The sequence below is a fragment of the Anopheles nili genome, chromosome 2, assembly GCF_943737925.1.
Source record: "Anopheles nili chromosome 2, idAnoNiliSN_F5_01, whole genome shotgun sequence".
Taxonomy (NCBI): Eukaryota; Metazoa; Arthropoda; class Insecta; order Diptera; family Culicidae; genus Anopheles; species Anopheles nili.
In genome coordinates this window covers 68836550-68860353 of record NC_071291.1, presented here as the reverse complement: position 1 = coordinate 68860353, position 23804 = coordinate 68836550, and the positions used below count along the sequence as shown (strand labels likewise).

Here is a 23804-nt window from a genome sequence, read left to right as displayed (position 1 = left end):
CAGCCTTTAGCGGCACGACTTGCAGGTGGTCCTTTTTGCACTAGCAGTTTATCAGATGGCAGCTGCCAGCGAATGATTTGGGTTAAAATCAATATTTGAATCGAAAGACTTCAAGCGACGAACCTCTTTTTGTCTTGCAGCAGGGAGGAAACTGACTTTTAATTACCTCCGTCCAAATGTTGGACATATGGTGCTGAAATGTTTTACAGCAACATTAAGCATTCGTTTCCCATCGCTACAACAGGTAGAGGTTGTAGTTTATGGACAATGGTTCCCGAAAAGAAAATCACTTCGTCCGCATAATGAACGCCCGATAGTGCATACGATTTATTCCATTCCTTTGGTGCCTTTGTTTGGTAGACCACACGTAGGCGGGGTAGTTATAACTTCATTTTTATGGAAATGTGACGTCCTCTTTTAACTGAATCTCCCTGTCTGTCTTCGCCCCCTTCCTCCCAGCTCAATGTGGTGGGCTTGTTGTGTCCATTTGTCCAGCATAATGACAGCGTCTCTAACAAGCGCGGACTTTTACTGTTAACATTGTGTGTAATTGACCCCACAGCCAGCGCGGGTTGGTGTGAAACACCTTTTCCTCGGATAGTGTTTTGACGCACGAAGGAAAAAGTTTCCCGATGTTTTATTCCCCAGTGAATGTCGTTCGTGGCTTGTTATGCGCCGCAAACCAGAAAACCATGAATTAATTTCCCAACGAGTGACGTTACTGGGCCGTTTGTGACGGTTTAATTGAAGCGTTACACGATTTTGATCTCACACTGCCGCTCACGCCAAACGCCGGTGTACCGTATTGATCGTTTTACGATCGAGAAATTCGTGCATCTTCAGCCAACCCTAGCGAATGGTCGTTTTTCGAGTGGCGATTCGAAATAACAGATACGCAACGACGGGACCGGTTGGGTGGCGAAAGCAAAACCTCCAAACGCTTAAATGAGTGAAATTCACTAGAACATTGGCTGGCGGAAAATTGCCGCAACTGGAGCAGAAAGTGTGGTGGTCGGCTCGGAATATTTCGCTTCCCCGTTCACTGTCCGCAGTACGCGTGTGTTGAATGGCCGTGCCGGAATGGTAGCCAAATCCGTTTCCTGTCTGGTGCGGGACGAGATTGACATTTAATGCTGCGTATCGAATAGTTTCGAGCCGATGGCGAGCGATTTGTAGATTTCATTCCCAGTGTCTCCCACCCAAATGTCTCTAATCATAGCACTTTCTTCGAGCCAAAGTGCTTTCCGGTGGGGACCCATATCGTACCGGAAGTTGACTGTGTTGCTGCTGCTGGTGCTCCCGTCAGTACGTCAACGGCGGATGGTGAATCGGTTCGCCACGGTTGCAATTAGCCGCGCTTCGAACGATCGTTAAATTGTCATCCATCAAATCGGTTTTCTGCGTTCTCACTGCGGTTGTGCAATTAGATGCCAATGCCGACGGTGTCTTGTCTCAAAAATTCACTTCCCGGCTCACGGCGTACTGTGGTGGATTTATTTAATTCAATCTTGACATCACCAATTACCGGTACGGCGGAACAAGCTAATAATTAGTTGGGATTCGCGGACGTTTGTATGAAATCAAAGCACATCGGAGGTGATTGTGTTTTCGTTCGACCTCGAGAGTGACCCTCATCGACCAAATTATCCGCTAGCAGCGCACGAGCGCGCGAAATCATCGATAATTACTATTATCAAATCTCGTCGCAGGGTTCGCAATAGCGCCGGTCGAGTGATACACTACCGAATCGGATGTTTTCATCAGAAACGTGTCTCAAAAAGTAAAAGGGCAATAGCAGGCAATCAATCAGCGATTGACGCTCGCGGGTAACGACAAAATAATTGAGACGTGGCTTCGGCGCGCACTTCAAACGGACGCTTTTCACAACCGTATGCATATCGAATGAGAATCCTTTCGTTTGGCTTTCGTTCAGCTTTCCTTCGTGATGTAAGTCACATGAAGCTAGTCTAACATCGCTAAAGAAAAAGGGAAAAGGGATGCGATTTTCCATATTGACCATGGAGCGTTCCGCGTGTTATAGAGTTGTTTTGTTTGGCGTGCTGAATGGAACTTTCCTTTTTTCACTTACACAACGTTCCAGTGCGCTCGGGCTGGGCGAAAGGGTAGCTTCTGCCCTTTGTTGACACTTCGGCCGAGGCTGCCGAGGTAAGCGTCTGTTAGTGGAAAAGTTGGTTGCTTCACTGTCATAACACGTGCACCTGCTTGTGTGTGCAATTACGTTAGCAAGAAACCATGTGCACGGGTGAATGTCGAGCTTTTGCAAGCCCTCCCAGTGAGGCATTTGCTTGAAAGTCGAAAATAATTAATATAATTTAATAAGAGGTGAAACAAAACGAAGCGGATTTTGCAACACGTTTTCCGGCTTCAAAACAAATAAAAATTTGCCACCATCCATACATTAGTGGTAGCGAGAGAAGAAAAAAATAACTTGCGCCAAGTTCAAAGGCGATGAAAAAAAATATCACTAAAATCTTGTCACTGGCTCCCCACCGGCTGCACTCAAGTGAATCGAACGGAACGGATCTTTATTTTTCTACTGACCTTCACCGTTTGGAACCGGTTTTTGTACCAAACTAGCCCGCAGACAAGTGGAACCGGCATGAGAGCGCACGGTTCAGCTGTGCGCGAGATTAGAATAATATGTCGATTTAAGCCACCCGATGGAAATGGGAAAAATTATGGCCGCCCCTAAAACCCGCAATTCTATGCTGCCGCAGAGAAGTTCTTCTCCGGGTCTGTCTTCTTGCTAAAAAATCTGCCCACTTTCAGCATCGGTTCGCGGAGGTGTTCGGGTGTGATCATTTGCTATGCAAAGACTCATATTTATTAATGCACGATAAATGTGTCGCAAAGCATCGTTCCGTAGGACTGATCCCCTTAGTGTCCGAGGGTGGCTTCGCAGGGTCACGCGTTGGAGGATGTCAAATATATGCATTTGCTAGGTTGAAAATTAGCTAGGTTTCGTAACAAAGACAAAGCGCAACGGTTTGCTTTGATGGGCTTCGACCATACAGCTCAACAAAAAGCTTCGAAAAGACACTTGTTGCTTTGTGTATGCGAATGAAAAATGGAGCCGACTGCCGACGTAGACAAAAATTCTCACGGAAAGAAAAATTGCAATTCGCAACCCGAACCGGAAGGGGCCACACCGTGGCGAAAAGAGCGTATGGTCAATGGTCAATGGGTGCCTTTTTTCTCACGACAAATCACTCCCCGCCGGTCGGTGCAAATCTGCATAATAATAGCGTACCCGCGATGCGAATTGCCTCCAAGACTTTCCCTTTTCACGACGATCAATCCGTCACGATGAGTTGGAAATAGATGTTGGAAAAAAAGTACTCCGTTTGACCGCTAAAGTATGTCCGTCCTGCCTTGCGGAATGAAGCTCCCTTTGGTCTCGTACTTTTCGGTCTCGGTCATAGGATCTTTGAACCCTTCAGCAGCACTCACGTGACCTCGTGCTTTGTGTGAACTTCATCGATCGGTTGGGAGAAGTGTCGATATTTCTTTCTTCAGAGAATTTCACTCTCCAAAATTGTGAAACGTAATTTTAGCCTTCCTGCTTGAGGGGACGTCACTGAAATAAGTGAAGGGCGTATAAGAAATGCATAAGAAATCAGTTACTTCCCTCCTTCCGGTTGATCGCAGAACAACTTGCTGTCACTGTTTCCTGTCATCGGCAGCTGGTCGATAATTGTAACTTGCAAGAGAAAAAAAGTTTTCGATTCCAAAACTCCCACCAATCGGATATCATCCCTCAGCCGAAATGGGGCTTCTTCAAGCCTCGACTGACCTTCCAGTCTCTCAGTGTTGTGAGGAATGTTTGTTTTTTTCTCTTACCTTGCCCGCCCGATTCACTTTTAGCCGCACGAAACTCATCCGCGCAAATTAATCAACCACAACCTAACGAACGCCTCGGAACGGAGCCAGCCTGGGAACGATTGGTCAATTATGAGTAATTGGCGGTGAACGAGAAATAAGTAGAAGAAAAATAAACGTGCCAAAAATGGGGCCGGTGTTCGTGCTACTAGCGTAACGCTGGGAAGACGATGAGACCATTTGCTGCCCAATTTGGTCGGCGGCAGTTGCAATTGCACTCGCCGGTCATGTGTTACGGTGAACCCGGGAATGCGCGTGCGTGTGTGTGGTTGTCTGTCGTGATTTACCGGATCTGCTGTGGTCATGCGAAACGGAAATTTTCGAAAGAAAATATGGCTGGGAAGTGGGAAAAAGCACGTTTGCGTGTTTCCCAACAGGATCGTTTTTCGTGCGACGGGAAATGGCTCCCCGGTTGTTATTTTCGGATCGTGCACCATATTGCGCGGTACAAGGAAGGAAATGACCATTTTAAGGGTGACTGCAAAATGCTGTAATATGATATCTCGTTTTCAAAGATGGGTAAGGCTTTTTAAAAGGAAGCGGCTATTTTGCAAGTGGCATCGTATTATTTTTGTTTCATGAAAACTGGAAAGGTTTATCGCTTCGGTCCTCATTAATTTCTATGCTAGTTTTATACTGTCTTAAATTCAATTTTCTCTCATCACTATGCCGTGCCGAAGCTACAAATCGTTTTCAATTTTACCCAGTTGATCAACGAGTGCATGCACGTCCTCAATATCAGCAATTCTAGGTTACGGAATGTTCGTCCGCGTGCTGCAAAGTAACCCACAACCATTGGCAGCATTTTTGTCATTCCCTGCCCACAGTCCCGGTCATCGTTTGTACACGAACTTACGATGTTGGATTGCTCGAATTTCGCTCGTGCATGCGTCACGCACAACGCCGGCAGTTGAATTAGCGATCACGATTTGCTCCATTGTACAACACCGCCGAGACCGCGGGTGCAGCCACCTAACCTCAAAAATTGCCGCTAAAAATCGTGGAAAAAAGGCCACCGATCGCCGAACCGCCGCACCCTGGGAAATGCATGCGCACTGTGGGCAGTGAAGCGAACTGGGATGATGTTCCCGTGTCGATCGACCAGAAGTGAAGGCTGACTGCACCAGCGGCCAGTCGGCCACGTTACGCACCACTGGTTTTTGAGTGCATGCAAAGTGCGCTTGTTGCTGTTACCGATGCGGCAGAAGGAAGGAAAGCTTCGCTTCCAGGTTGCAGTTAAATCGCATGGAGCACTGGCTCTGACGAAACATATGACTCGCCAGCAGATCGTTTAGAATGTTTGGATCGCCTGCCATTCCCGTTGAACAGTACCTCGCATTCAAACCTGCTCCGATGAAACCAGTTCTATCAGGGTCGCCCGTTCTCTGTCACTCTCTAGCGTGAATGTCCTGCGAAGGCGTCCAATTTTTCGGTCCACTTAACTGATCACCTCTCGCGTAGAAGGAGGACGATTTTTTTGAGGGGGCTTAAATCCGTTACTTCACCGAATCCATGTACGGGTGTCCGACGTCAGCCCAGGTGGGAGGATCGTTGAATTTTGGGGAATTCATTGAATGAAAGAAGTCATATACCTGTCTCATACGAGCTATCTGGATGTGCGATCTTCAGGTGCCATGTTAGGATAGGATTTTTTTTTAATTTGTTCTCGCCAGAATTAACACCACTTGTGTTCGCAGCCGCTTTTAGAATGACCGATTAAGCTGAAGAATCATCGATGACTTTGGTTGTTGATTGTAAAGAAAGTCAGCCTCAAGAACCATATTCAGCACACCGGTGATGAGCTTTAATTGGGAACCAAAGGAGTCCCACGCCCTGGGAAATATTTAAAAAAGCATCGCTGCGATAAACATGGTAAAAGAACGGTGGCGAAGATGCGTAGGCGTGTTCGATTGTGTGCGAACAAATTTCCTTCAAAGAAGAATTGAATCCCTTCGATACCGAAAGGCCTACCCACCACCTCGACGCCATGTGAAGCAATTTTCGAGCGCTGGTTTATTTTATCACCCCCGTTTGATCGATGCGGCGTACGCGCGCTGGGACGGGATAGAGAAATAAAATTACCTCCAATAAACGGGCCATCCCACGCGTGGGGGACTAATTTTCGAGACAAACCCGCATCCGGGAATGGGATGCGTGCGGCACCCAATCGGCGTGTGCGCGCGAGGTTCGTTGGCTTCGGAAGGTTCTGAGAAGCAGTTTGAAGCTGCCTCCCACTCACTTCTCGAACACGAAGCGACCAATTTGTAGCCCCAAGATGTGCTCAGCGCGCTCAGTAATTGCATCCGAACCGTGCCTTCCCTAAGAGGTGGGCAGCTTTCGAGGTGCGCTTCAATGGCGAACGCACTTGAAGCGTTCACCTCGAGTACACTAATTTTTCTGTGCACCGCGCGAATGCTTTACTGCCGCTTGGAAAAGCGCCTCTCCAGCTGCGCGGGGCTCGTCTTCGGAACAGATACTCGTTTCTCCTCCAAAACGCACAATTCTCCTACATGATAAACGATTTTTCACCACCGTAAATGTAGTCATTGAGCTTTGAAGGGTATTGTGCGGGAAAATAGACGTGCAAATGGTCGTGTTTTTTTTTTGGGTAGAGGGCTAAATTTTCGATCGCTTTCACTACCGTGGCGCGTGCCGATGAGCCCTTCGGCAGATTGGCCGGTCCCTTGGTCACGATTTCTAAAAGAGCCTTTCGACGCTTTCTCGCCGCGGTGGATTTTGGAAATTAACTATTTTTTCATGCACTGGCCCTGCTTGCCCTCAAAGTGTCAACGGTGGAGGGATGCAATTAAAAACCGGGTGCTCGAGCGCGTTTGGAATAGTCCAGTCAAATTGCTCCCACTGCTAAAGCACGTTTCTTGCATAAAAAAGCAATCTTGGCCATGAAGGAATGTTTACCTAACTGGGAACAGCCCGTGCCTCCTCCGCTTAAGGGCTCTCCGGTCCGTTGGCGATTTGCGCATTGAAAACGCATTCCTACCGGTAAGCCCTTTCGCCGTGCACGTGTATACGTGTGTATGTTTAAGCAGTGTGATGCATTGTTGGTTTAAGTGTTTTCTTCCTTCCTCTAGACGTCTAGTTAGGTCCACAGGCGGTGGTAATGGAGTTTTGTCACACTTTCCCCTGCTTATGCTTGCCCGGTGCGTACGCGCGAGCTTCTATACTCACACGTACACTCACATACATACATGCCACGCCGAGCATCGACCCACTGTTACTCCCAGCAGCGGGGAGCATGTCATTTAATTAAGCCACGGGTGAACTTAATGGTTGGGGATTTTATTGCCCGCGTCACAAGACGCCAGCTGTGGAGCAAAAAATAAAAGAAAATTCATAGTTTTATCACCAGCATCCAGAGCCCTATCGCTGAATGAAAAAAAAAAAAAAACAAGGAAAAAAGTGGAACCGGTCTGATCAAAGCGTCGGTAACAATCATCTACCGATCAATCATCATTATTGGTATGGCGATGGCGATGAGGGTTTTCGAGGGAGATATTGGTACCGCTACTGAAAATGGGCTTTTTCTTCCCGTATATTTCACTGCCATCCAAGCGCAATCGGAAATCGGGAGGAAATGTAAAACCCGCACCGCGCGCTGCGAGTGTCATCATTAGGCAATCTTGCTCTCTCTCCCTCGATGCGTTGGTAATTATTGGAAACGTGCTAACGAATCGAATCGGTAGAGGAACAAAAAAATCACTTTCGATTTCATTTCCACGCGAGCGCCGGGCACATGCGCCGCGTTTCGTAACCTAGAGATTAGTTGAAACTACTCGCCCGTAGCTGGTGGTACACAGGACGGGACACTGATTAATTCTAGGCGATTTTCATGGTCAGCGTGGTATTCCGCATGACGGTTTGAGCGTAGGAGGAGTCGTTTGATGGAACGCGCTCAGATGGCTAGTGACACAACCGGTCCCATTAACCCGAAACCCGTCGGGATTTTATTGTATTCGACACCACTAGATTTGTGATCGAACGACCCCGTTACGTCTGTGGCTCGAGATTGAGAAATATTCGAACGGCGGAATCCGTCAAAACTCCAAGGAAGGTGACATTTTCGTTTAATTGTTGCTGGACGAAATAGCCAACGAGTTTAAGGATTAAAATGCAATATGGAGAAGCAGGCTTGCAAGTAATAAAATGAAATGAAGAAGAGAATAGAGCCGTCGTGGCAAAAATCGACATCGAAATGAAGCAGAAAAGCATGCTTTTCCTTTTTTTAAATATTTATCATCTCTTCATCTCTGGTGAATAAATATTTCATCATCATCTTCCTCTGATGGCATGGTTGAGTCGAGGCGCTGGCCTTTACGGGTGCTGTCGGCAGCCTAAGTGTCCCCTTGAACTCCAGCGCTAACTCATAAAATACGTACTCCATGTTGTGCGTCTTGTTCGCTGATCGTTGCTCATGACGGTGCTTGTCTTGATGTGCGAAGCGACGCTTTTTCTTTAATGGATGGCACCTCTCGATCTTGCAAAGACGTTGCATAATATGGTTCGGATTATTAAAACCCGACGTAGGGCGGTCGTAAAACAAACGGCATCGTCCGTGGATGTCCTTCGGTGGCGAATAATTTCCCATCAGTGTCCAACTAGCAAGGGAATGAGAGAGAGAAAGAGAGAGAGAGAGAGACGGCACCGTCGATTGGCATCATTAACTGCATCGCGATTAAATAATCAACCGTCTAATCGGTACTGCGAGATCAGCAACGATGAGATTTTGCTTCTTCATTTCGCTTTCGGCTCCATTTTATTCGCCTACCTTCGCCATATTATTGGCCTTGATCGACCAGGGCGGCGTTCCATTAGCATCTGTAGACGAGCGGACGAATTCAATATTCCATTACGCAGAAAATGAGGCGAGTTCACTCTGCCAGTTAGCAATCGATCGAGAAGCGAGCTGCAAATAAGGAAATCGGTGTAGGAAGCCACGCTTAAGCTACCTGCCGCCGCGTTCCATTACACAAGTGGCGAATATCATTTAAAAAACAACAGTTTTCTCTTGCGCAACAGCATGGCATGTAAAATGTGTGCTCGCCTGTGGAGAACGATTCTTCGGTGAGAGGAAACTGCATTTTGCATGGAATTTCACGCGCTGATTATCCGCGAGATGCTACAGCAATAACAGCAGCACCTGCGAGCCCGTTAGAACATGTCGGTTGGGAAATAAGCCGACACACACATTATTATTGGACTAGAACGTCCCGTTCCGCACACCCCAGTGTCCATTCTTTTTTAAGCAAATGAGTAGAGGGCGCTGCTTCATCGATTCTGCCATAACGTAGGCTTACCTTTTACCGCACCGATCCCACAACTTTGTAGTGATGCTGGAATGCCTTTCTTAAAACCTGTTGCCACCAGCCTACGCGGGTGGTAGAACTCTTAAACGTGCGGGCCACCAGCTCGTCAAGTCGTATATTTTTAGTACCACCCACTGCAACCAGCAACGTGGACAACAACGGGAAATTTTGGGTAGTTTGTTTCCTGAAACAAGCCACCCACCCGGCGGTGAATGATTTCAGTTCAAGCGGGTGAGGTCGTACAGGATACTGTGCTTAATTATTATTCCGTGAAGCCCAGAATCGTCCAGGTATTCGTCAACAAGTTCGTCTACCTTCGTTCATTTCGAATAAGCAGCTCGTTGGCTTACGCAGTGAACAACCTACGCGAAAATTCGTTTCGTTGGGTGATATTTTGGAATTCCCCGGTGATTGAGTCAGCAGACAGGGTGACAGCTTAATAGGAGTTTAGAATGCTCGAACAGACGGAATGCTTACAGCTCACACGTGCACACACGGAGGCGTGTTAGGAGAAATTTTAACCGAGAAGGCAGCAGCAATAACTAGATCCGGAAACTTTACTTTACAGTTTTTCCCACAACGAGAAGCAACAGTTAAGTGACGGCAAATATCGAAGAAATTATTGTTACGAAATTTATTCAACGAACTTTCGAGTTAAAAACCGGTCGATTAACAAGTGAGAGTTTAAAAAGTGTACGTTGTTATCGAAAGTGACTCCAAAAAAATGGTCAACATGCTACAAGCCGCAGGTTCCTGATGTTATCAGCAAGAAACATGCCAAGCAATAATTGATACCAACGATTGAAGATTATTGCGCCGTCGATACGGAGGCGGTTTGATTGAATTCGGGTTTGTTTTTTTGGAGAAAGTGAACCCAATGTTGGGACGTTTTCCTTCGCCGGTGGTCCTTCGTACACGTGTGCTTCTGCCGGGCGTGCTTGATTGTCGTCCCACCTGCTGTCTTCTTGAGTTCCTTCTCACCGCAATATTAACCCCACGCGGGGTCAATACGCGTACGTGTGTTCCCTCGACCCGTGGTACACTCACTTCCGGTGCTTGGGGCCACCCCTAGAGCCGTGGCGCCCCTAGTGGGAGGACTGCCCTAAGGGACGTACGATCCTCGAAACATTCAAAAAGCAGCAAATAACCACCAAACAACGATGCTCGATTCGGAGCTGTACCCACGCGGCGGGGACACTCACCATGGGCAACACGGGCATCATCATCATCACCATCATCACCATCATCATTACAAGTCCGCACATCACCGCCACTACCACTCACCTTCGCCCCATCATCACGAACGGGAGCGAAAGTCGCGGTCATCGCCGAGACATCATCACCTGCAGCACAGCGATGGTGAAAAATTGAAGTACCAGAACGCCTTCGGTGGATCGGTGGGCAATGTTGGCAGTTCGTCCTCGTCGGATAAATACCACAAGTACTTCCCGCACCATCTGCTGTCCGGTGGAAGCGGAAGTTCGTCCGGCGGTGGGTACTTCGATCTTAGCGATAAGATCGACAGCCGAGGGTCGGAAAAGGGCAGCAGTCTTATCAGTGGGAGTGGTGGCAGTGCCGGTGGTGATAGCAATAATAACCATCATCATCATCATCATCATGGACATGCGTCCGGATCGGGCAGTATCCTGAGTGACACGACGACGACCGCCGGAAGTGGAAGCAATGCGAGTGGTGGAAGCGGCAAGAAGCGAACGATTGTGCTGGTAGGTGATGGTAGGAGCCGCGTGAGGCGGGTCGTGCGGACACAAACGCGCCAAATCACGGTAGTGAGCTACTCCGGGCGTAAGAAGGAAACGGAAAGCCACACCAGCCACCACGCGACGATTGTCAGGTGAGAGACTACGTATTTCTGGGAGGGAAAAGTGAGAAAATTACTTCTCTCTAGCAGAAGGCAATTCGTCGGACCTATTCGTCGAGTAAGAGTGTGATGTTTTTTGAGCAATTAGACCAAGTCCTTGAACTATACTTGATCAAATATCATCTTCAAAATGAACTCCCAACCTGCTTTACTAACAACGTTTTTGTTTGTTTCTTTGATTGCAGGTAATTTCTGTTCCGGTAAAAAATGACACTAACACGCACACGCCGTGGGAAAGGATGCAGATAAGTAACGAACGTCCTAAACATCTCGTGACGAATTGAATTTAATGAATTTTTCATGCCATCGTTATGCATTTTTATAAGCAGCGTCTTAAACAACGCCACCATTACGAGCGTTTGAGAAGCACCGGTTTTAATTGAAGCAGCGAAAGCTGACGCGTTTTATGCGGTTGCGCTCTATCGGTGAATTTATCTAACCTCCCATGCCCCTACAAATGGCTTTACATCACTCGAGCTGGAATGGGAGTTGCATCTCCACCATCCACGAAGCTGTACGCAATTACCATTTTTTCTCTCCCAAGCTACTGGCATTTTTTACCCCTTTTGAAGGGTAACAGATATCAAGTTGACAAGTTTTGTTTGCTTTTAATTTGTGAAAATAAAAGCTAAGACAAACCAATCCCCGGTGCGCATGCCGTTAAAGAGCGAGAAGATACAAAAAAATATCATTAAATGCGTGGGAAAATGACTCCTCGGTTTGTATCGCGTAACAGAAAGTGCAAGCAAATCAGCGTCGTGGCACGTTTTGAGAGGCGCAGATGGAAATCTGGCTCTTTTTTTGTGCCCCTCTACTTGCAAAAGAAGGCAATCCCTGATCGCTGATAAACCTGAGGTAGTAGCCCTTTAATCAGGTTCCATCTAAAATGAGCAGGCCATTTGGGCTCGATTATATAAATCGCTCTAGTCCCGCTAGCAGATCCTCTTAAAAATACGCACTGGAATGAACTAAGCAAATTGGGATGCCCTATAACCTCAATCTGACCTGAGCATGGTGGTGCAAAGTGCAAAAGTGCCCAGTTGTTGGCTTTTGGAACCACAAACGATGTAAGCCCGGGATGGTTTTGCGGCAGGCGCATTTTATTTTTCGATTGGGCGGAGATTAGCCACACCATTAGACCGCCATTAGACGTGTTCTGTCCGACCAGATTGGGTCAGCGTTGGTCGGGAGATGGAAACAGCATCTGGCAGGTGGCTAACGGAAGGCGGCCATCAGCGTGAGAAATCGAATTTCATGCCGATATAATTCATCCACACGCGCACCGCACTGTTGCGGTGGCGAGAAACGCAACTCCCCAACCGATGTCTTAATCGAATTTCGGAGAACCTGCCGGGGGATTGCATGAAGTTGCCCGGCGACCTTACGAGTCCGGTTACGTCTAACAACAGCTTCTTTGTCACTGCGCGTTGATCCGCACCACCTGCGGGTCTTCCTTTCCTCTCTGAGCTAATAAATCTTACAGAAAAACCCTCACTTCTTTACCAACTAGCCCGGTGGAATCTGTGGAATGGACACAAAAACAAACATTGTAGTCAGCATCCTTGAGAAGCGGTGGGCAAACAAAAACTGTCGGCAATTAGGACAACATTGGTGGGGAGAAGCTGAGAAAGATAGACAAATACGCCTAGAAGATGGATTGGATTTAGCGGAGAGACGTAAAAAAATTGACCCATGCCACGTCCGGGAGAGGCACACATCGATGCATGACTATCGAATTAGGCCGAAAATTACACGTTTCCGTTCCCAGAACGCCGACCTTTCGCAGCTGTGGCTGAGGTACTTGTGAACCGTGTAAGAACGTTCGTGTTTGGGTCTTCCTGCCTGGCTGCTTCATTAGCATCGCGATTCGGATGAGTGGAGCCGTGGAATTCCCCACCGATCGGAAGGATTTGTGAAAGGGTCTTACCGTTGCGATTGATCGATGTTTTGCCGATCATAACCGATCGCCTGACCGGTAGGTAGGTTGACTCCCACAGAGAAGCTGCCGGTTGAGGTTTATTGGAATATCTTGTTCGAAATCAGCGCAACGCGCCGCGACAGATTATAATTAACCGATTTGGGATCTACACCGATCGGCGAGAACGGCGAGGCGAACGTATGGGTGGAAGGACTGCATTTCGAAACCTGCACCAACCGGGCAGGGTTGCGAGTTGTCCCAAAACCCTTTGGCTATTATTGCTCCAACGTTCTGCGAGCTGCTGCAAACTGCAGTTCACTCGGCGATACGTGTTTTGTAATAAAACTCCGCCACAGGCGGGCTACCTTTCGAAAACGGCTGTGGAACCCCGGTGCGAGAACACGGTTGTGAGTTGCTGCTCAGTAAATGCACTCAAGCTGCAAGGTGGACGGAACCCGCTTCCAGCATGCACATGCAGTTGCAGTTTGCGTTCGTGCAATGCAACCAGATGAAGCAGGGAACGCTGGAGCAATTCTAGCTCCCGGACACTAAAAATAACCAGTCATAAAACCGTGCAATTCTCACGATCTCCCTCGTGATCACCTTGATCTGCGGGTAGGTGCACGCTAGCGGCGCTGAGACTCATGGGAAGGTACATAGTTGTTATATTGGAAGAAAAACTGGCATCTACTGCAATAAGGGTGCCTCGCAACCGGTAGCTCCAGTTTAGATGATTGTTTAAGCTGTCGAGCTTGGGATGTGAGAACTACACGAGATGGAAGTATAGCTATTAAGAACCGACGATCTGATCAACTTCCTATTGATCAAGTTTCTAACGTGGATGCTTAGCCACGTGAGGCTCCACGAAGCCAATGAATGTAAAAGCTCCTACCATTCGTTCAGTTCCGTGAAACAGTGCTCCTCCCTAAAGTTCATTCATCACCCTGCGGCCATTTATCACATCGTGTTTTGTAGAACTCCAACGTGCCAGCTTCCTCACAGAGACACAGTCCTGGTGGACTAAACGAACACGCCTGACACTCACGGATCGTGCGGAGGTAACTGTAAAGGTCACACTGGAGGCAAACACCTCCCAACACCGGCTCGGGAGAGAACGCACGCGCACGATCGAGAATTAATTACTGCTACCCCAACGGATTCCCTCACGGGGCGAAGGACACGTTGCCGCCCTGCTTCTAGATCTAGTTCCCTTTCCAGCACAATCGGTGCTGGAAGAGAGCCAAGCGTCTAGATCTGATTGTTCGAAAAAACAAGCGACCTAGCGTGTTGGCGAGCGCTAAACCAAGCTGGTGTGTGATGTATTATGAGTGGGTTTTCGATATAGCCGCGAGTGTGGGATCTGACGTGTGTGCCGCTGCGTGTACTTCAGACGTCACTTCGTAGAACGCGGGAGGTAACACGTTTCTAGCGCGTTCCTTCAGCTGTCATGTCGTGGCACGTCAGCCTGCGTTCGGGGGTGGTGTAAAATCGTTTGTTTACACAGATTTGGAGCCCGCTCGAGGAAGTTTGTTTGTGCTGATGTGCATGAAGCAATAAAAAAAGTCGGCGCCCGTCCAGTTGGGTGTCGAACATGAGTCAAAATTTAGAATACAATGCTCCACTCCCCCCAGCAGAGTGAGCACGACTTCAGGTTAGGTTTACGGTGAACACTCACACGGCGATGAGCACAACGAATGAGCTCGTTTCACTTTCATTGTATTGATCGGAGTCCATAAATTGCAGTGCCGACTGCAAGGACTTTATCGGTTCGTTACCACCCAGCTGTCAGACGTGCGGTGACGGGTGCAGATAAAACATGCACTAGGCCTCATTTCGTTGCGACTGCGAGTTGCACGCGGTTGAAAATGGAACGCGAGACGTGGAGAAAATTATCACGTTCCGTGGCCGCAGTTGAAATTGACTCGCGACTTGTCACAATGAGTATGTACGTGACATTGACATTCACGCCTTTTATCAACCGGTGTCCCACCCATCCGCGGGCCATTTTGAAGCGAGGAAAAGCTTCAGAAATCGTGACCTCTCATCTCGAGTGGCACTGATTGTGAAAGGTGTGAAAGAGCTTATGGCTGAGCTATAGTCGTGGTCCTGGTTGAGTCAGTTCCCCATGCGGCAACCTTGATAACTATCGCCATCAAGCAGCGAAGCGAAGGGCAAGTTGATAAAGCATTTTGCGGCCTTTTATTAAATTGACCGTGGAAGGACGTCCGGCTGTCAATTGATTCTGCAAGTATAGGGTCTATGTTTACTGATTATTTACTGTCGCGTTGGTGAAGGGGAAAGGTTCGGCGTGGTTGGTGAGCTTTTCTACATAATGCCAGCCCTTGAATGAACTACAATCTGAAGTTCAAAGTCAGTGTAATTTAGCAGCCTAAATGATTTACTACAGTACTTATTTTTGCAAAACTGTGATGTTATTGAAAACCTCTTTTTCTGTCTATGTTACGAATGGTTTGTCCCTGTGAAATGTAGCTTAATTAAAACTAAAATGTCACATCTTTGTCCAAGGTACTTTGCTTGTTTTATCTTCTCGTACGTTTATCCACAAGTTAATTACTTCGCTTTTTGTCAAACCCAATTATTACCTTAATCACTTTGACTACGAAGTGTAGGTTGCTACTTTTTTTACCATTCCTTGCTGATTGCCCCAGCTCTTGGGCTTCTTTCGAAGGCGACAAGACAGTTAGAGGTCAAGTTTGGCGTCACATCCAAACGGACGACTAACGATTACGCAAACCCAAGTGGAAAAAAGCCAATTTGAGCGCCATCATCATTTTCCCCAGTACATGCAAGTCCCAACGTGCATTAGCGCCTGCGATGGGATGCTGTGGCGAATTCAATTAAATCGACACCCATAAAGGACAAGGGCGTGCAAAGACAGTTTCCAAATGGTCTGCCGCCAATAGAGTTCGCCCTATCCATTAGGCGAAGATAGGCGCTTCCTGTGTCGGATACGTAGACGAGCGAACCGATCACACGTTTGTCCATCTGCGCGGTGACTCATCAGTTGTGTTTCGCCGTACAGTACCATGCGGTTACGGCCAGAGGACCGGCTGGGCTTGATTATTTGCCTTCAGCGTCATCAGCCCCCTGCTGGTCGTAAACTGACGCTGAAGAAGCGTCACAATGGAAACGTGTAGACATAAGTCAAGCATACATGGCCGACCGCTCTCGTGGGGCTGCCTTAGACGACCGCAACAAAGCCTTCATCGCCATCGTCTTGGTAGTTGTCGTGGTCGTCGTCGGTGACCGCAAAGCTGGAAAAGTGGTAATGAGTCCATGCCATGCTGCGGTACTGCTCGGTTCATGTTCATGCTTGATCGTGCGATCCTTATCTAAAGGCTAAAGGTACACGGGAATTATGCGATACCTTGGCGGAACGGATACCGATGTTGGGCCATGAATTGAAGAAAATTGGGTAAAATTAAAAAAATTCAAGGCCCAGCTCAATCGCGATAGTACATCCCTTCGTGGACGACGACAAAGCCGCGAAAATACGCTCCTAAACTTTAAGCAACATTGCTGATTTTTCCGTCACTCCAGTCGATATCGCGATCGTGACGAAGAGAACTTATCGACAGTTCAGATATTGAGCTATTGGATGCGCTCCTAGACCCGGATATTGCTTTAAACGGTGGCTAAACGGGGTGGTTAAAATAGCTTCTCGTCACGATGAGTAGCAGAATGGGCGTCCAACAAAAAGCAAATTTTAATTAGCTCGCTAAGAGAAGGTCAATGTTTTTGCTAAAAATAAGCACATCATTATACACGACTCATTCAGCTCAGAAAGCTTAGCGAAATAACGCTAGCCTTTAGTTAATGAGAACCATTTTTTTTTATTTTAGCTTTTACCGTAAATATGTAGAAAAAAAGATATCATTCATCATTCTCCCTTTGTGGTTCGCTTCCATTTTGCTTGGCGGCACTGCTCCTCAATAAAATACGCTCCATATAGCATCGCGACTTGCCCGCGATTGGGGCGAAAGTCCTTCGAGTGTAACACCTCAACTGGACCGGGGATGATCAACAGGAGGGACGTTGCTTGATGCGCAACCATCCACAAGCTGGCCACTGGTGAAAACTCATAATGGCGGCTACGCTGGTCCAGAAACTGGAACGCTTTGTGAAATGGGGAAAATTGGTCCAATTTGTAAAGCTGTATAAGGATAAGCAGCACATTTGGCAATTGTATATTTTCTTAAATCAACTGATATTTGCCCCGGCAGTTGAATATATTTTTATATTTTCTAATAAGACTCGTCAAAGGTTTAGATACAACTTAATATTTATTGGTCTCTAATTTACAAATGTCACAAAATGGTATAGTATTAGCTAGAAATGAGCTCAAATTTAGTCTCATCAGCTTCCGAAATCGGTAAGAGAAGCCAAGAACGGTATTTTTCAACAATCTCAAGAGCGCAAGCATGCTAATCGGTGGCGCAATGCAATCTATCTCCCAGCGGGGCGGCTCGGAATGATGCGTGGATGAAGTTGATTACTAGCCACTTCGATGCGAAATAACGATGATCACGCTGGGCTCACTATCGAAACCTACACCTGCCGAAGAAACGTGACGGTAAGTTCGCCACTTAACCGCCCGTTGAAGTCACCCAGTCGGCGTCGATCGGCGCAGCGGATGCGGCCTCCGAAAGATGGTAATGCCTTCATTTACATACACTCGTACACGGTGGCACGATCGTGACGAACAAATTCCACCCGTTTCCCGTTGACGGGGCGCGCTTCGGGATAGGAATTTATGCCAACGCCGCGAATCATCCACCGAGACGGAATGAAGCCGATAATTCAGGGAAAAGACTAGCCTCGTACACTATCAGTCACCGCGTGATAATCAAGCCATCGTGGCAGTCCGGGAGAGGGTGCTAATTGTATGCTTGGCCTGAATCGCGCGCATCTTTTCCTCTTTCGCGGTTTTTGTTCCACTGTCCCGCCACAGGGAGCGTTTCGAAGGTTATGCTGGTGGTGCGAAAAATTAGTATTCCCAGCTTAAAAGCGCCTCGCGCAGGTGATAATTGTGCGGGAAGGAGAAAACTCTCGTATCCGTTATGCATGGGGCGGTAAAACATGCTCGAAACGGGAAAGAACTGTCGGCTGTATTCTTGTGCCCTTTCTCCGGTGCTCGTAGCCTAAATGCCCTGTGTCTAAAGGGACGTCCCGTGATAGTAGACTGGAGCCTGAAACTTTCCCTTTTTTGTCCCCTAATGGTTCCCACTTAACATCCATAATACGCCCATTAACAGCGGGCCGATAAATGTCAATTTTCGGTCAACTTGCCGGCGGCATGATCCGGCGATGCCATCATTGAATCGTATGCCATTTGACATTCAAATTTTGGCCCACTACGGAGCGTGACGTTCGGCCAGTTAAAGCTCCCTGTTATCATCGAAGCCCGCATAAGCTTGCTTGCGCTTCTCTCGAAGGATCGTTTGCCATTTTCGATCCGAGTGGGGGGGCTCATATTTTAAGGTCCCTTCGTGAAGCTGGAGAAAAAAAGCATCCAGCATAGCAAACCATCTAAAATCCGGTGCCCCCATACCGATCGAGTTCGACACATGTTTCACGAAATTTCACTTTCGCTAACCATCGGAATCGGGATGCGCGCTTTTGCCGAAAGCGATTGAGAGAGAAAGAGTGAACGAAAACGAAACGGTACGATATAATAATAATCGTAGCGGGAGGTGTATGATGGGCTCCGATGGAGGATTAAAAGACATGAGAGGCTTCACCTTGGCGCGTGAGGCCTATCGGAAAAGAAGGTAGAAAATCGCAACTTCACAGCGTTTCCTCCAGCGCTTCGGATGCGTTTGTTTTTCCATCCGCTTAGAAATGGATTGGATTTTGGATGGGCGAGCTGTCGAAAGCGAAACCGAAACTTAAACGCAGATGGAACAAAATATTAAACCTGGCGTGTTTGTGGATCGAACCGGGTGGCGGATTATGTTGAAAATGAAAACTCTCCCACCAAGTGCCTTCGGTGAAGCGCATTTTTTCGCTTCCCTTGGTTCGTACAATTTAGGCTTTAACTTTTGCTTAATTTACCCTTGCGCTTCTCTGACTCTAAATTGATTTTTTTCCATCGTTCCGTCCATACGCCCTCTCGGAGTCGTAGCGCAGTGCGTGAAGGTGGCTTCAGTGAAATGAAAAAAAGCTGCCCTACTGAGAGGGAACTCGCAGCAAAAGAAAGCACGTCTCAGCATAGCTCCCTCCCGGTTTTTGTTTAATCGATCGCGCACCAAACTCGCCGGTGGCTCAAACGATGAGCCACCTTCAAAACGGGCATACCTTCAAAGGGAAATAAACCTACTGCCCGACTGAAAAGCAAGCGCCTCCGGCTCCATCACGCTCCGCACGCGCCTTTTCCTTCGTGCTCCGTCTTTGTTGGTTGTTGTTATTTTTTTTAATTGGAAAATGAGAGTTTTTCGCGGACTCGAGGCTCGCGTAAGGTCGTGCGGACGCAACGGAAGGCGAATTGGTCGATCGTTCACCGTTGCGCTTGAACCTTGCGGATAGTTTCGATACGCGCAAAGTGCAGAAGCCGAAAGTCATCACCCGCCATCGAACCGTGAGAGACGGTTTGTTGTGCCAAAAATTAAGGTCAAAGATGATGCTCTTCTTCGCGGTCGTGATCGTGATCGTGGCCCACCATTGCTACCGGCCAAAGGAAGACCAATTAGCTAACCGAACGTTAGCTGCCGGACGAAAATGTGAAGGTTCCACGAGCCGCGATTATCCGACTGGCAAACGGATAGCAGGTGGCTTAGAGAAGGATTTTTGTGCGATTTTTTTTAGATGATGACGCGGTTTTTGTTCATAAACGGTGATATTGTGTTTGCAAATTCTGCCGACAGAAGCATCCGTCCGGCCGAGCGTTAAGTGGCCTCCGCTGCGGTGAAGGTTTATTGGCAGTCAACCATTTATCTATCGATTTTATGTGATGAGATGAGGCGAACGAGGAAATGGCTTTTTAGGAATTCCATTGGATATGATTGCCGGAATCGGGTCTGTTTGCATCTCCGTGCTTCGTTTATCCTCGAATCGATAACGTCCTAATTGGAGAGGATTTATCTTGAATTGAATCATTACTGTGTTTGCTGTGGAATAATGTTTGTTAGTCAAAATAGAAGGCGGAAATCATTTCCCTTCCTTCGAACCATGATTTCATCAGCCGCATTAGGGGTACAATCTTCGTGAACGTGCACTTTTATTTCACGCAGATTTTACCCAACATCGAAAGCAATCCACTATCATTTTAACGACGATTGCATTGTTTGCAAAAATTGCCCCAAATTCTTGCTTTGTTTCATTTACTCTCGCTCTCTTGTCTTTGAGCGATTGCAGCAACGTAACCCCCCGTCAGAGCGCATCTGCTTACGCAACTAAGCGCACCGATCGCGGTAACTGGCTACTGGCCGTCGCCGAGAAGGGTAGCTATTAGAGTGTGAGCAATTTTCCGATCCACTGACAGAAGAGGGCTTCTCCACCGGCCCATTTCCCACCCACAGGCGTATGTAAATGATCGCGCATGAAACACTCGCTTCTTCCTTTCTGTCTTGGTCGGTAATTTTGCCCACGTTTCCTCCTGTCCATTTAGTACCGGGAATCAATTTTACTCCTATCGCATCCAATGGACGCTGTCAGCGCGTGCCGGCCACTCGTCGGTAGATGATTAAACGTGGCGGAAAAGGCAGAAGGAACTCCTCTTTTAAACCCCGCTCGAGCATAAGTGTGCCATTTATGATATCATCGGCGTGGAGGAGCAATTTGCGTTTGCTCATTCTCCTCGTTTCGCGCTCTTTCTCGACTTAACGTTCTCCGATGAGGCGATGGACATTGCTCATGCTTCACCGCGAGGTGGCTTCTTCTCATTTACATGATCACCATCTGATGCCGCACCACGAATGGGGCCTTATTTGCATCGTATTACTGCTGCAACGTCGCTCGCTGGTTGGTTACCAAACCGATCCAAGCCACCCTCATGTGCAACAAGACTTACTATCGACATCAAATTGTACCTTCACGTTCATTGTAGCTCTTCCTTGTGCTTTTATTCTACAATTCGTCCTCTGTTTCCCTCCTTTCCTATTTTTTTCGTTTTTACTACCTTCTAGGTGTCAATTTGCACCGTCTTCCTTCGTTCCGGCTTACCATTGTATGACAAAACCGGTTCGAACTTCTTACATTAACCGTTACGATGCAGAAAAGCTCTACCGTTTTGCTCGATGCAACGGAAAGCTTCAAGCTTGACAGCTTTTTATGTTTCATGATATCGCCGCATAGAGGGCGCTGGCGTAGTTTGAAAGAAAATGAGTAAGCATGTGAAGTTTGAAACATGTGAAGTCTAACGCATACTGCCCTACAAAGAAAGACAACCGTAACTCCAATTTTTGTCAATTTTGAGTTTTTGTTATTTTTATGCTTTGTGAACTAAGATATACCTTGTGTCAAAAGCGTAAAGCGAAATTCGAACGTTAAACAGGTAAATTCAACAAGCCGTTTTACCGTAACTCCACGCGAAAGCGGTGCGTGCTAAGCAAGACAGCCGTAAACGCCACTACAAAGCAAAACAACCGTAAGTCCAGTGGATCAGTGGATCTACAACGCTGCTGCTTAGGACTCGCCGGGCAGGCGGACCAAGTGGATTTTGCTCGACGACATGTGATAGGGACGGGATGAGGCGGCAAGGAATGGAAAGGGTTAGAGTCCACCAAGAGTTCGATTGACCCAGAGTTTCTCTTAGGAACAGGACAATTTATCGTACAGGAAATAAGGGGTAAACAACTGAAGACAAAAAAAGGTTCAGTTTTAGTTTTTTTAGGACGAATCAATGAGAATAGGTAAGAACGGACGAGAACGGAAACTAGCAATAAAAATGTACCTAAAAAGGATACCTACGAAGGACCAAGAATTAGGTAATCATTAGGCACCATTTGTGTTCAGGTGCAATATCTTCCTTCTCGCTGGCACTCACTAAGCAATAAAATAAAAATCTGTATATAAGACGATGAAAATGTTAAAAAAGAAATCACTCTTATCTGGACAACGAAAACCGCAGTTTGTTAATTCGGAATTCTGTTGAAAGTTTAAAATAAGTCGATATGGGTACGCGCGTGGTTACGTCTGAAGTGTCGTCGAACGAAGAGCGAAGTGAACTGTTTTCTTCGAGTGAAGAATTTAACTATGAAAAGTTTGTTGCGGCAGCTGTTAAAGCAAAAGCTTCTCTTGAGTCCATCGGAATTTCGTCTGGCGCCGGTACCTCTAATGCAGGTGAAAGTTTAACCAAAAAAGGCAAAGTTCGAAAAAGGGCGACGTTCGATGAAAGCCCAGAAAGTAGAAAGCAGAAAAAAGTGCAAGATAGAATTCGGCAGCACCAAGTCACCGCGTCTTGCAATTGTGCTAAAAATTGCAGTGAAAACATTAGTCACGAGCGACGACAAGCCATAAATAATGAATATTGGACACTGGATAAAAAGGAGCAGGAAATCTTTGTTTCGTGTAATATGCAAATCGGAATAGTCAGAAGGCGGCGTGGGCAGGATGACAACAAACGCCAGCGTTCAGTGAAATACTTTCTTTCCGACGAGAAGGAAGAAAAAGTGGAAGTTTGCAAAGTGTTTTTCTTGTGTACCATGGGGTACAAACAAACCAACGATAATATAATTGTTCGAGTTATGAAAAATATGCAGACTACAGGAGTGGCTTCGTCATCAGGACAGCGGGGAAAAGCCCCAAAACCAAAAATTGACCGCGACCTGTTGAACGCGCATGTGGAAACATTCAAACCAAGCGTGTCTCATTACCGGCGAGAACACGCCCCTAACCGTAGATACTTGCCTAGTGACCTAACAATATCAGAGATGTACAAAGACTTTCAGAAGAGTCACCCGGATGTGAAGTGTTCGTACGAGCTGTACCGAAAAAATCTATCTGATTTAAACATTTCATTTGTCACTCTTGGTCACGAAGAGTGTGAAACGTGCGAAATTTATAAGATACATAATCCGGGTCATCGAGAAGACAACGGACTGCATTTGGAGTGTGACAAGTGCCAAGAGTGGGATAATCATCGAAACAAAGCAAGAGCAGCGCGAGAAAAATATCAGAGCGATGCAAATGATCCTTCCCCAAACACTGTGTATTTTTCTGCTGATCTTGAGAAAGTCATCATGCTACCTCGCCTTGAAATGTTTAAAAAGGTAATTTTTAGTCAAAGGATAATCGTTTTTAACGAAACGTTTGCCCCACTAGGATCAAAGCAAAACCTAGAACCCCTGGCTGTTCTGTGGCATGAATGCGTTTCTGGAAGGAAAAAAGAGGACCTAATTAGCACGTTTCATGCCTTTTTTCTGCGAAACCGTGATGCAAAATTTATAGTACTTTGGCTAGACAATTGTGCGGCTCAAAACAAAAATTGGGCACTCTTCAGTTACTTGCTTTATGTCATAAACACGGATGATATTGCAGCGCAAAAAATCACATTACGTTATTTCGAACCAGGTCATACGTTTATGTCCGCGGACAGTTTCCACCATCAAGTAGAAATGTCCTTACAAAGAAAGAAGAAAGTTTATGACTTCTCGGATTTTGTAGAGTGTGTCAAAGCTGCAAACTCTGGCAAAGTTAATGTTAAAGAAATGACGCAAGAAGACTTTTATGTGTGGCCAGATAATTCTTCCCAATATTATGTTAGCAGGTGCAAGCCTAGACCGTACCTAAACGAAATGGTAGAAGTAACAGCTGAGCGTGGGCAGTA

The 23804-nt window shown here is 47.0% G+C and overlaps 1 protein-coding gene across 1 annotated transcript in view; it reads left to right on the top strand.

Moving 5' to 3' along the window:
* Positions 1-10381: 10381 nt before the first annotated feature.
* Positions 10382-23804, top strand: part of LOC128722192 (IQ motif and SEC7 domain-containing protein 2-like) — a 56025-nt gene continuing 42602 nt past the window's right edge. Inside the window, exon 1 of the mRNA XM_053816038.1 lies at positions 10382-11073. Coding sequence (XP_053672013.1) covers positions 10382-11073 — 692 coding nt within the window. The remainder of the gene's footprint in view (positions 11074-23804) is intronic.